The sequence below is a fragment of the Agelaius tricolor genome, unplaced genomic scaffold, assembly GCF_023055355.1.
Source record: "Agelaius tricolor isolate 1412-34295 unplaced genomic scaffold, bAgeTri1.0.p SCAF_18, whole genome shotgun sequence".
Lineage (NCBI taxonomy): Eukaryota > Metazoa > Chordata > Aves > Passeriformes > Icteridae > Agelaius > Agelaius tricolor.
The window spans coordinates 8,167,461-8,180,605 of record NW_027269278.1 but is presented as its reverse complement, the minus strand read 5'-3'; the positions used below and the strand labels follow the sequence as shown (position 1 = coordinate 8,180,605).

The window sequence follows — 13,145 nt, the reverse complement described above, 5'->3', positions numbered from 1 at the left end:
TGGCCACATCTACATAGGTAGCAACTGCAACATTGAATTGAAGCTTGTGATGCTGAAGCAATGCTCAGGTTTGCATCTTGGTGAAGGTGCTCATTCTCCAGGTCTCTGTTGAGATCCTTCTGTTGCTGATGTGAGTAGGTAGATTAGTGGCCCCTAGGTACGGTCTCCCAGCTGGGATTAATGCCGAGGAAGACAAGAGGAGGAAAGGTTTAAATTGGATATTAGCAAAACTTCCTTCACCAACAAGGTTGTCAAGCCCTGGCACAGGCTGCCTGGGGCAGTGGTGGAGTCACCACAGTTGGAGGGACTTAACAGACCTGTGGATGTTTCTCCTGGGGACATGGTTTAGTGGTGGCCTTGGTAGTGCTGGGGGAATGGTTTGGCTTGATGATCTTAGAGGGCTTTTCTAACCTAAACAATTCCATGGCTCTGTGAGTGTCACAGACAATAATACTTTGTTTATAATTTGTTTTTTCAAAGTGTATCAAAGGAGGATGGAGGGTGCTGCCCTCCTAGGACTGCCACAGACCTAGGAGCCAATACTTGCTCTGGAATCTGGAGATATTGGCTGAAAGGATGAACTCCAGTAACTGGGATGTTTATAAGTGTAAGATCTGCTCAGTGCAGCTGTCCGGGAGGCTGAGAAATAAATAATGCTCCTAGGAAAGAAAAGGCTTTTGTGTAGCCAAGAATGGTTTGGGTGAATAACTCAGACTTTGAGACAAGCCAGGTTGTGGACTGGGATGCTTTCACATGGCTTATGAGGATCTTGATTTATGTTTTTCCAAACTGGCAAAATATCCTGCAAGAAAGTAATGTCTGTATCACATGCAAAGAGAGTTTCTTTTCAGCTTGGGAACTCTGTGTCTGCATGAATCTGTATTTCAGTGATGCAGCAAGCCAGCTCATTCCCTGTGCTGCCCCGGGAAAGTTATTGAAGTTGGAAAGGGGAGAACTGCACAAAAAATAGAGAACAAAATCTGGTACTTTCTGCAAATTAGCCTAAAGCAAGGACATTCACTTGGGTCTTTGAGTAGAATTGGGGCAGGAGTGCATTTTCTTTGAATTGGAATACATTTTCTTTGATGAGGCCGTGCTGGTGTCATGATTTGACACTGGCCAAATGCCAGGCACCAGTAAAGTCCCTTGCTTACCCTCTCTTGCTTTCAGCTTGGTAGAGGAGAGGGAAAAAGAAATAACGAAGGGCTCATGAATTGAGATGAGGACTGGGAGAAAACACTCTAAAGTACAAAGGTAAAAACAGGTATAAAGTAGTATATAGGTATAAAGTAAATTTATTATTAACAGAGTAAAAGGAGGCTAATGAGAAGTAAAATAAGTCTTTAAAATACCTATTTTTTCCCCCCAGCCCCTCCCTCCCTTCCCAGTGACAGTGCAGGACAAAACAGGGTGTGGGGGTTTTGCTCAGGGAGAGGAGTCTGTTCTCTGCTATGCTGTGAGTCCCTCCCACAGGCAAACAAGTGTTCCCAAAACTGCTGTGGCCTGGGTCACTCATCCACAGGGTGCAGTCCTCTAAGGATAGGCTGCTCTAGTTTGGAAGCAAGGCCCCTCTCCCTGTCTCTGGAAGCAGGAGCCCTCTCTCCATTCAAGTTTCCCACTGGATCACAGCTTTCTCTGTCATCCACCAGCTCTGCTGTGAGCACTTTTCCTGTGGGCTGTGAGTGGATCTGCATCCCCTGTGGACTTCCTGCATTACAGGGGGACAGTTTGTGTCATCATAGTCTTTACCAGAGCTTGCAAAGGAATTTTGGCTCCAATGCCTGGAGCACCTCCTCCCCCTCTTTGTTTTTCTACTGACCTTGGTGCCGCCATGCTGTTTTCCCTCACGTGTCCTCATTTCTTCCTCTTCTCTGACTAGAAGAAAAGCTGCTGCTCATAGATACCATTGCCAACAAGTTCCACTAATTCAAATATTCCTGCAGCATCCCACAGTACTGAGAGGTTGATTTTGTCTAGGTTCTGTGTCAGGGAGTCGCTGGCCATGTTTCCACCACAGGCCAGGCCCTGCCGCCATGTTTCCTGCAGTGGCAGCCGTGATACCAGCGCTGTTTAATGCCTCTCCTCCCTGCAGGGCAGGGGAAGGAGAAGCCACTGCTGCCCCCTGTCCCTCTGCCCACAGTGTGACTGGCCAGGTGTGGCTGGGCAGGCAGGGCAAGGCTCACCACAGGCCGTGTGGAGGCGGCGGCAGCCACGGCCATGTATCACCACAGGCCGGGCCAGGGATGGGCCCCCACAGCAGTGCCTCGCCATCCCTGGAAAATCTGCCCCTGCATTGTTTTGATTTTCTACTTAAATATGTCATCACAGAGGTGTTATCAGCCACTCTAATTCAGCCAGCAGCATGTCCAACTTCAGAGCTATCAGAGATTGGCTCTGTCAGACATGGTGGAAGCTTCCAGCAGCTTCTCACAGAACCTACCCTTGTGGGCCCCCTCCCTGCTGCTACCAACAAACCAGGCTGTGCCAAATTAACACAGCTGGCCAAACCTGCCCTTTCCCATTGACCATGTGTGAATTGATGTATGAGTGAGCTGTAGCAGGGTAGAGAAGCACTTGGAGCACACCTGCAGGGTTTGGACTGGTTGGGAGTCACGGGGATGGGTCCATGGCTCTGCACCACCCAGGTGCACCACAGAGAGCAGAGCTGCTGGGGAGTCGCTACCAGAATATGGAGCTCTAGCCATTCTTTGAAAGTGACTTTTGCTGGAGGTTTTTTTCTCCTCCTTTTTTTCTTTTTTTGAAAGTGAATGTTATTTCTTTTGTTTATTTGTTTAAGCAGACATGAATATAACACTGGTGGAGAAAATGATCCAGATGATAGCTAAAGTATGTGAAACTGATGGAGTTCAGAGCTCTTGCTGTTTTTACTGGTTTTATAATGACCTTGATGACCTGCTCTGTAAAAAGGAAGAGGAGCTCCTTCCCCTGGCTCTGTGCTGTATGTTGGGGCCTCTGGAGCACAACAGCATTTGGATTCAGCTTTTCTCAACAGAACATTTAAGCCTGTACCTGAAATATATTTGATTCCAGACCATGCTTTTCATTTTTTGATGCTTTGGACTGAAATAATGATTTATATTGCTATTTGTTGTCTGTGCATCCCAAAGCTTCTCATACGGACCAGGAGCAGCTCCAGGCTGAAGGCTGGAAGGGGGGGGGGTTACAGGGCAGTCCCAATATCCCCCTCCTTGGAGGTGGTTTTCTCAGTTAAACTGTGCTCTGTGTTTGTGATGTACCTACAGTAACACCAGCTTCACAGGAAGCACTTGTGGGTGGGGTTTTGCTGTCCTGCCTGGCACACACTCTCTAGATGCCCTTACAAGGGGTGGGTGCATGCCCTGGCCCTACATGGTTATTGAAATGCATGTTTTTTTCCCATTTTATCAATAAATTCCTTAAGTAGAAAATCAATTTACAGCATTTGCAAGCAGCTGCCCTCTTTCCTGAAGGCATCTGGTAACTGGGCCAGCCCTTGCTGTGTTGCTCAATTGGAGCCCAACAGGGAACAAGTTTAACCTCCTCGGTTCAGCAACTGTTCCTGTGCCAGACATACCTCCAGGCAGGGAAACACATGAGAACAGAGGTGCTTAATTGAATCTGTGGGAATGTGGAGATTTCAGTACCTCCCTGATGAGCTGACAGTAGCTGTTTCTGTTTGACTTGAGCCTTTCTTTCTTTGCTTTAAACCAGCATTGACCCCGTGAAGTCTCTCCCACGGAACAGAAATGGGATTGATGTGGAGTCCGATGTCTACAAGATGCTCCAGGATTATGAAAAGCCCATTTCAGAGCCAAAGCAGTCTGGATCCTTTCGGTACTTGCAGGGCATGTTGGAGGCCAGTGAGAATGGTAAGGAGGTTGGCACCCAAGCGCCCTCCTGTGAGGAGACCACCAGGATGGCAGGTTTCAAATCAGTGTTTCACATACTCCTGCTTACCAGATTTTGCGGCTGGCTTGAGCACTGTGTGAAAGCTGGATTTTTAAGTGGCGTGGCAGCTGTGTTCTGAGATGGTTTATGAGATGTGATGGCCTTAAGCAGTTGTGTAAGATCACTGTTGGAGAACCTGGCCTGGTTAAGTAAATGGCATTTGCATAAGGACGTGGGATGGTCCTCGGCAAGGCAGGGATAGAGATCAGGAGCTCTTGGCTCACTTCTCAGGTCTGTCACAGCTTCCTGCCCATGTTGTTAACACATTAAATAATAAGATCCCAAATCTATTTCAGCTACTTTTTTATTTTATTTGCCTTTCACCGTTAAGTCTATTGAGGCTTTTATGTCCAAATTTTTAGGCTTTGCTTTACAGTCTTACAGGGCAAGATTCCTCTTTCTGTTTCCTTCCAAGGGCCCCATACTGCAATCATGTGAATCCAGGAACATATCTTTTATGAGAAAATACCAACTGCTGTAAATCTCATTATGGAGCCGTCAGAGGTAGTGAGTTGGGCTGTTGCATTTCAGTTTCTGTTTGTGTAAAATGTTGGAGAAGTCTGTTCTTTGACTAGAAGGATGTTGATTCTTGCTTCACAAGAAGCACAATTGCAGGTAACTTCTGATCATCATGGAATTCCACCAGTATTGGTTTTCTCAGTGGGACTGAGCCATAGTTGCAAAGCATGAGGTAGGATCAACCTCAGAAGCACTGGGTATATTATTGTATTTTATATTAGTAATGCAGCCCCTGGATTGGCAGTATTAAAGCCCTTGGACTGATGTTAAATACAAGCCCCAGTTGGACCTTCAGGTCCTTCAAGACCTCCAAGAGCAAGGACAAATCTGCTGCTTCCCCACTCTCCTTGTTAGGAAGAAGTAAGTGGGAAGTGACTGTGTTAATCCCAATTAGTAAAGCTGCTGCCTTCCTCCCTTCTCTGTGCCAGGGAAAGGGTACAAAATTCAAGCTTTGCTGGCTTGTTCCTGCCTCCCCCTGCATCCTGCAGCCCTGGGCTGGCAGAAACCCAGTGCTAGGAGGAAGGGAGAAAGAAAAGGCTGGGGAACAAAGAGGTGCCAGGACAAATCCCCACATCCTGGGACTGTGCAGCCAGTCCTGGATGTGTGCTCATCAGCATTCTCTTGGCTCTAGCCCATCACCAGTGCAGCACTGTGTGTTTGACTGGAGCCTGACAGGCTGCTTTTGGGTACCAGCCAGTATGGGACAGGCTGGAGCAGTCACTGTCACCTGGGTTCCACCATTCTCCCTCTCAGTAGTGTGGAGGGGATGTGTGACTGCCTGCAGGCACAGCCTCACTTATGCCTTGGTCATTTCAAGGCTGTTTATTTCACAAGGGATGAGAAATTAGGTGAAAAGCATCTCTGCTTGGCATGAAGCTCTGTGATGTTCCAGCACGTTTTCAATCCTAAGTGTTCCCGCTGGGTTTGTTTTACAGCTGCCACCCCTGCTCCTTTTTTCTTAAGCCTAAAATTACACATTTTGACCTAAGCCTGCTCTGCATTGTCCTTTTAAAGTCAAGCTCTCCTCTCCCAAGAAGCTGAGTGTCTTGGACAACGACCTGTTTTATATGGGATGTGTTCCTACTGGAAGCATTTTAACTCTGTCACACACCCTTAGGGAGCAGTGCCCACCCTCATATGCACTCATGACCCAGAAAGGACAAAAAACTCCAGCCATAAAGGGGATGGCATGGTGGAGGCTGTGGAGTTAAAGCATTTTGCTGCCTTGCTGAAGACTGTAAATCACCATGAGACTGGGCTGGTAAATGGAAGGAAATGATACACAGTTCAAGAAGATGGGAAGCAGCCTTCTCTGCAGGGTTCATTTTGCTGTAAAATCCCTTTTTCTTTTTTTTTTTTCCCCTCTTTCCTTTTTTAAGCAGCTTATCCAAGCACTCTGCATGAGAGGCAGTGACAGCTTAACTGTTAAATGTTGGCAGATGAGCCTGTCTAGTCCAAGCATGCTGTGTCTCATGCTGGGGGAAGCCAACAGCTTGAGCAGTTGCTTCAGTTTATTCCCAGCAAGGCAGCGGAAGGATTCAACAAGGGGCTTGGCTGGAGCCAGCCAAGTGCTGGGGGAACTCCTGGGGTGGAGTAGCCCTGCTCTGCTCTTGGGCAGGCACTCCTGCATGTATGAAAGCTCTTGGCATTGCCAAACACTGTATTGTGTTTTGGGGAGGTGGGGTCTGGTGGGAAGTTGGTCCCTTTGGTTTTACCCACTTGGTAAACTGGAACTGATGGCAGCATTGGCCTCTGTGTCAGAGCCATGGCTGGAGAGGGGGGCTGTGGTGGGAGGGTGCCTGTGCACCCCGGGGGATGAGTCAGGGGTGCACCCTCCTTCCCATCTGGGCCCAGGACAATAAGCACTCCTGGGGGAGCAGGAGTCTCTTTTCTGAGTAACGCCCTTCAATCTGTGGTGTGACCCTGCCCTGGGTCTGTGAGCAACCAGCAGTGATGATGTATCAGGCTCCAGGTACTCAAAATTCCCTTTAGGAAAGGCAGAGATGCTCCTGGAGCTGTGGGAGACACTTACACTGGATTTTGCTCTGAAGTTGCCAAAACTGGCACAGAGTATGTGCAGATACCTCAGTCAGAAAGTGCTTGTGGCCTGCTGAGACCTTTTGGGCATCAGGGCTTGAAGCCCATGTTTACAATGTACCCTGGACTGAAACACCTTGGAAGCTCAGGGATTGTGGCAAATTAGAACTCTGGAGAATGACTTGTTCATCCAAGAGCTCCTCTGCTGCTTTTCCAATCTGTGAGCCAACTGGTCCTTCTTCATGAGCTTCTCCTTTCTACGGGCTTAGGCAATCACAGAGGAACCATAGATCAATATATGCCAAAAAACAGACCAGTCAGTTGTCAGCTGTGGAAACCCATGCAGTCAATACTGGAAGATTTTAACTATCCCAGGAGTTGGCAACAAGCATGTTGGTGTTGTCCAGAATTGGAGGGCAGATGGTAGATGGTCTGTAGGGAGTGGGAGCAGAAACACTGAAAATTCTGCTATGATATTTTTCATATTCACAAAATCTTCATTGTTTCCTGTTGTTGGACCTTCATTAAAGGAGGCCTGGTGCCTCAGAAGACCTTACCTTCTATCCCAGTATTTAGGTTTAGATTATTTGAGCTTAAATGTGTGCTCTAGGAAGAAAAGTGCATGTGATTCTATTATTGTTTGGTTCAGTTTGCCTCATTCTCTGAAATTCTTTCATGGATGGAACTTTTTTTTTTGGTGGGGGGGGTGGGGAGGAGTGGCTTTTCTGAGCTCTTCATTTTATGATTCTTAACTCAGTAAGTAGAATTATAGCCGAATTAACCTCTCATCTCTAGATCACAGCTTTACATTTTGACAAGGTCTATGTCTGTTGAGCTGGTGCTGTCCTGGAACTTCCAAGGAAGTTGCAGGTCCTGTTATGACAGGCAAGCTCATCTGACTCCATAAGGGAAAAGGAAAAAAAAAAAGGAAGAAGAAGAAAGAAGAACAGCCCTGAGAGACCAAGTTTTTAATCTGTGTCTTTATAATTCTTGGCAGGTGAAAAACTTGACAAACTGAGCAACCCCCGGAACATCAAGTCCCCGGTGCCAAAGCTTGGTGGCCCCATGTCTGGGCTGCAGATGCTCCCCGAGTGCACCCGCTGCAGGAATGGCATTGTGTAAGTGTCCTGCCTCACCAGAGCCCCTGTGCACTGGGGACAGTGACACTGGGACGTGGCTGGGTTGGGTTCTGCCAGGCATGTGGGTTAGAATTTATAGCAGAATACCTTGAATCCCTTTATGGTTTTTTCTAACCATATCTAAACCTGAGCAATGCAGTTTGGATTGCCCCTTTTAAGGGAATCTTGCAAGGGATGATTTATGGGATGGTTTGTGCCCTGCTTATCATAGTAGCTGCCCAAGGACTATGAATAGCACCACGGCACCAAGCACTCCTTCACTGCCTTACAAGGGTTGGTGGGAGAAACACCTTGAATGTTAAGAAGACAGCTGTTTTGTTTGTTTGTTGAAGAGTTACTCTCTGACAGATGGATGTTTATTTCAGAAAGTATAGGTGTTTTTATGCTTTGTTTGTTGTAATTTATGTTCTGCTGTAATTTACGTTCTGCTGTAACTTACATCCTGCTCAAGCCAAATTTGCTGGCTGAGTGTGAGCTGTGCAAATGCCTGCAATGGTATTCTTGCTGGTGCTGTGAGTGAGGGTCTCTGCTCCACAAGTCATAGTGCCTGCAAGTGCACAGCTCCAGTCCTTGTGGATGCTGGCTGATTTTCAGACCCAGGCTGAGTGTAGATATTGAAGGCTGTGTTTTGCATCAAGCTCTGGAGCAGTGCTGCTGGGTGTGGAGCATCCCTCCCTTCAGAAGCACAGTGAAGCCACACCTGGAGTGAGGTGGCAGCTTTGGGTGGGCTGAGAACCCCTGATAACACCCTGGCATGTCCCTGCACGCTGCTTTCCTCCACTTACTGTTTCACTTGAGGCAGCAGGAAAAGCTGTTCATGCTCCTGGTTCCTCCACCTCACTCGAGCTCTCTGATCTCTTGCAGGGGCACCATTGTCAAGGCTCGGGACAAGCTCTACCACCCCGAGTGCTTCATGTGTGACGACTGTGGCCTCAACCTGAAGCAGAGGGGGTATTTCTTCATTGAGGAGCAGCTGTACTGCGAGACACACGCCAAGGAGAGGGTTAAGCCCCCCGAAGGATATGACGTGGTGGCTGTTTATCCAAACGCCAAAGTTGAACTTGTCTAAGGCTGGGCTGTGCTCTGGAGAGGTGGGGTGGCCCACCCACGTCCTCCTGCCAGCTGCAAGCACTGGGGCTGTAATCAACCCCCATGACCAAAGCCCAAGTTCAAATGCCTTTTCCTAGATAAAACCGTTTACACTTGGGATCTCCGGGAAATGGTGTTGAAAGCATTCAAACAGGTTTTGCCCTTCTTTTTGACACTCTGCTTTTTGCTGTGTTGGGTTATTAGTCTGTGCTGTAATCTTATCCAAGATCTGTGTAAATATTGATTAATTCTCTACTCTCTTTCATATAAAACCTGTATTCCTTTTTTTTTTCTTTTTTTTTTTTGTGCCCTCCTTCTACTGAAGATGTTTTAGATGATGTTTTAAAAGCTCAAAGAAATAAGGCACTTTAACAAAAGAAGCTGTCTCTTATGTCCTGACCCTAATCTCCTGTCCTGTGGCTGCCCCAATGATTCAAAACCAACCCCTGAGAGTCAGGACAGTACCAATGGGTGCCTCACTCAGCTGCATCCCAGCAGATGTGCCAAGGAAGGGGTGGTCTCTTAAAACAGTAATTACAGTCAAACTCTCTGGACCAGGGCAGTGCAATTTGAGGCTGGCAAGGACTGATTTGAGTTCCCAAGAGATCTCCACACTGAGTGTGTGATGAGGCCTTTTTCTTCCTCCGTCTACTCCTAATTCCATTATTCTGTTATCTAATGGCTCAAGCACACCTTGAAAGGACACTGCAGCAGTCTGGAGCACCCTTTGATTATCCCCACCTCCTGCATTTCTGCCCACAGCTGCCTTTGCTTTGGCCATCATGACTATTCCCCAATTTTTGCTCTAATTTTGCAGTCCTTTATTTCTAAATCCTCAGATTGCTGCTATCTGGATCTGCCACCCAGCAGAGAGGGGGTGATAAAATCCCTCCAGGCACTTAGGGATAACCAGAGCTTGGGTGAGCCCCAGGTCCCAGGGCAGCAGGATTGTGTTTGTACCCATCTCTGAAGGCTGTGCTTTCAGCCAGGTCCATCATCCACTTTATTTGACAGGGAAAAGACTTTGTGGCTCTTGAAATGTTTCTTTGTTAGAGAAATGTGTTTTTTTTCATGTTAGTACTTAGAGGAAGGAGAGAGAGAGTTGACTTGCTCAGCTGCTGGGTACTGCTGTGCAAGGTGATGGAAGCTGTGTCATTGGTACCAGGAGGTTATTTCTGCTTTGCAACAGCCTCAGTCTTCCTCTTCCTCATTTTGAGAGAGGAAGGATATGGGGGAGAAAAAGAAATGCTTGTGCTTGCTTTCCTTCCATGGAAAACGAAAATAAGAAATGGGGTGATGGGCAAAGCACCCCTTTCCCTCCTGGCTCTCCATAGGAGGGAAAATTGGGGATTGGAGGAGTGTTGGGAACATGATCCTAGTTGGGGCTGAGCAGGCAATTTCTTCCTACAGGTTCTGCACCCCAGAAGGGATTTTAGGGTGTTACTGGTCTCCATCTAGACCTCTTCATGCAGTGCTTTACAGGGACACAGCAGCTCCTGCCCCGTGCCCTGCAGCCTCCCAGCAGCCTGGGCTCCCTCCAGCTAGGTACCACAGAGATGCTGACTGTGTGCATTCCTGCCACCAGGGGAACATCCAGAGGACATCCTCCTCCTTCTGCCATCAGGAATTTTTAATTATTAAAGTATAAGAAACGTGGAAATTTTATCACAGTGCTGAACCACGTTTTTCTTGTATTTGCATGGCCTTGCTTGGTCAGTTGGACCTTCTGAAGGGGGGAAATTTGGGACAAATGTAAAGGAGGAGACATGGTAATCAGGTGGGAAGCATTACTGCCCTGGTTTGCAGGGCTCTGCTTGGAGCTCCTTAGGGTGCCCTTGTCAGAAACATTTATTCTGAGTTCCTCTCTTATCCTCATACATTGCTGGTTTGAGCTCTGGTGCCTGTAGCTTGAGAGTTCAGGCTTCACCAAAATCCAGGACTGAATACAGCCCAGCTGCATGATGGAAGACTCCCAGCATGAATGGCACAGGATGCCTTTCCCTGTTTTCCAGGCAGACAGTTGGAGCTGCCAGTGGTGCTGTTTGTCACTCCCTGTGGCTCTTGTCCCCATTTGACTCTACCTGCATGGTGGCCATGTGCTGCAGGATGCCAGGAATCTGCAGCCCTGATACAGGGAGCACCAAGAAGTTCATGAGTTGGTTCATTGCCCTCATTTTCAACACCCAGCTGAGCAGGCTACTGCCAGGGCACCCTTGGTAGTCTTGCTTGGCTGCCACACCAGTGGGAATGCTGGGCATGGAGCTGTTCTAATGATCCCACATTCCCTCAAATCAATATTTCCACCAGGCATCTCATGATACCCCTTCTTAGGAGTAATCAATTCACCTGATCCCCCTGCAGAGCTTGGAGCTGCCTCACACAGGCCCATCCCAGGGCACATGGTTTCCTGGCTTCAGGCCACCCTGTTCCTGTTGTGAGGCTTGCAGGAGCAGCCACAAGCATCACCTTCTGTGTCACCAGATAATGCTGTTAAACTCTGTAAAATGTGGGGAGGGTACTGTTTGTATGAAACAAAAAATAAAATTGTATTATGGGTTTTGTCTCACATCACTTGGCCTTTGCCTGGTCTGTATGTGTGGGGGTCCCCTGGCATCCAAACTTCAAAAAGCATCTTGGAGGTACAAATTGCATCTCTGTGCCAATTGCAAATGTGAATTGCTTTCCACATTTCATTGAGAGCTTGTTTGAGGTTTGGTCTGTGTTTTGGGGGAGTTGGTGTGGGGTTTTTTTAACTTGAGACCTTCCTAGGAGCCTTCATCCTATCAGGCGTGGAGGTGGGAAAGGCCACTGTGTCTCTGTGTGATCCCCCACTGGTGCCTGCTCCTCTCCACCAGTGAGACCCAGCTCACCCTGTGATGGTGCAGAGCTTTGCTGCCTCTGCTCCTGCACAAGGCTGAAGAATCAGTGATTTTGGTGATGTTTAATCAGCTACAGTGACACAAGGGAACCTTCTCCCACCTGATGTCCCAGGCTGTCACCAGACTGGGATCCACAGTTCTGCAGTGCTGGGGTGAGCTGGGCCTTCTTCCCAAGGAGAGGTTACTGCTGCCCCTTGGAGTACAGAAGCCACTGGGTGGTGGGAGTGTGGGGGATTGGGAAGGGAGGCCAGGCTGGGGTTAGCAGCTGTGTCAGAGGGATGTTTGCTTTTGTAGCTCAGTCTCTGTGGGTCTGGTTTTAACAGTTGATTGGGATTCAAACCACTGGTGTATGGGAAAGTCAGAAGGGGTGTGAGGTAAGTGCCTCCATATTTAACCTAAAAGGTTTGATTTGGCAAGTGTTCATATATGGAAATTGTTGTCTGTATGTGCCTAAAACGTTTAAAATACAAAGCCTCTGAGGCTCTGCATGTGGCAGAAAAGGTTTCCATAGGGGAAAGAAAAAGTTTCCAGTGTGGGTCTATGTAACTCTTTGTCTAATTTATACACATATCCAAATAATTAATACGGTTATGACTCTCCAATTAGTGGTTTTTCTATTGACCCTTGAATACACACATGTGTTGGATGTGTTTCTGTGGTTTAGCCATCACCATCCCCAGCCCCTCTGCCCTGGGCATTGATTCTGGGGGGCTTCAGCCCCTTGGGGTGATCCCCACTGTGAGACTGAGGGGTACAGAGAGCCTGGGCAGCTCTGGGGCCCCCCAGACCCTCTGCTGCCCACACAGCTACTCTGACCAGCCCAACACTGGGAGCCTCCTCTCTTCTTCAGGAAAAAAAAGAGGCACAAGCTCCACAGCACAGCATTTATTAACTAAATGAGGTGGGACCAGGGCCAGACTGATGCAAGTTTTAATTGTTTAACTTTTTCCATGTATCATTAAAGTTTCTTACTTAGCCAGGCATTATTTCCACCACCACGCCCCTGTTCTGCTGCAGCTTTTGTTTGGAGTTGTTTAACTTTGCTTTTGTTACTACTGGTCTGCCCCAGGGACTGAAAAAATCTCAGCTTGTCCATTTATCTGAGGATAAATGTTCTGTGCCATAGGAGGGGGATTGAGGGGAAGAGGCTCTTTGGAAAAGTTCCCTCTCTTCCTTTTCTCATGTATGAAGGAAGCTATTTTCATTATTTTAGGGAGGAAAGTATTTTCCCTACACATATAATAAAACCCAGAAAACTCCTCCTGATTCTAGAGCAACTTATCTGCAAGTTGTTTGTGTCTGTTTCTCCCCAGCAAACACTCTCAGAGCTCTTCCAGCCAGGAGCAGCTTCTCCCCCAGGACATTTAAATATTCTGAATTTTTAGGTAGTCCTAAAGAAGTTGCTTGTGCAGGGAGCCCAGTGGGGAGGGCCTGGGCTGGGCCAGTACTGATTTCAGGGCACAGGGCCACACTTCACTCTGCAAAGGTTCTGCTCAAACCTGGTTCAGGCTTTTGCCTTCATTAATGAGAATAA

General features: G+C 47.8%; 1 protein-coding gene across 1 annotated transcript in view; it reads left to right on the top strand.

The window, feature by feature from the left end:
• PDLIM4 (PDZ and LIM domain 4) overlaps positions 1-11,300 on the top strand; it is a 246,788-nt gene extending 235,488 nt beyond the window's left edge. The window contains exons 6-8 of the mRNA XM_071443204.1: positions 3,712-3,869; positions 7,502-7,622; positions 8,508-11,300. Coding sequence (XP_071299305.1) covers positions 3,712-3,869; positions 7,502-7,622; positions 8,508-8,712 — 484 coding nt within the window. The 3' untranslated portion in view covers positions 8,713-11,300. The remainder of the gene's footprint in view (positions 1-3,711; positions 3,870-7,501; positions 7,623-8,507) is intronic.
• The last annotated feature ends 1,845 nt before the right edge of the window (positions 11,301-13,145 follow it).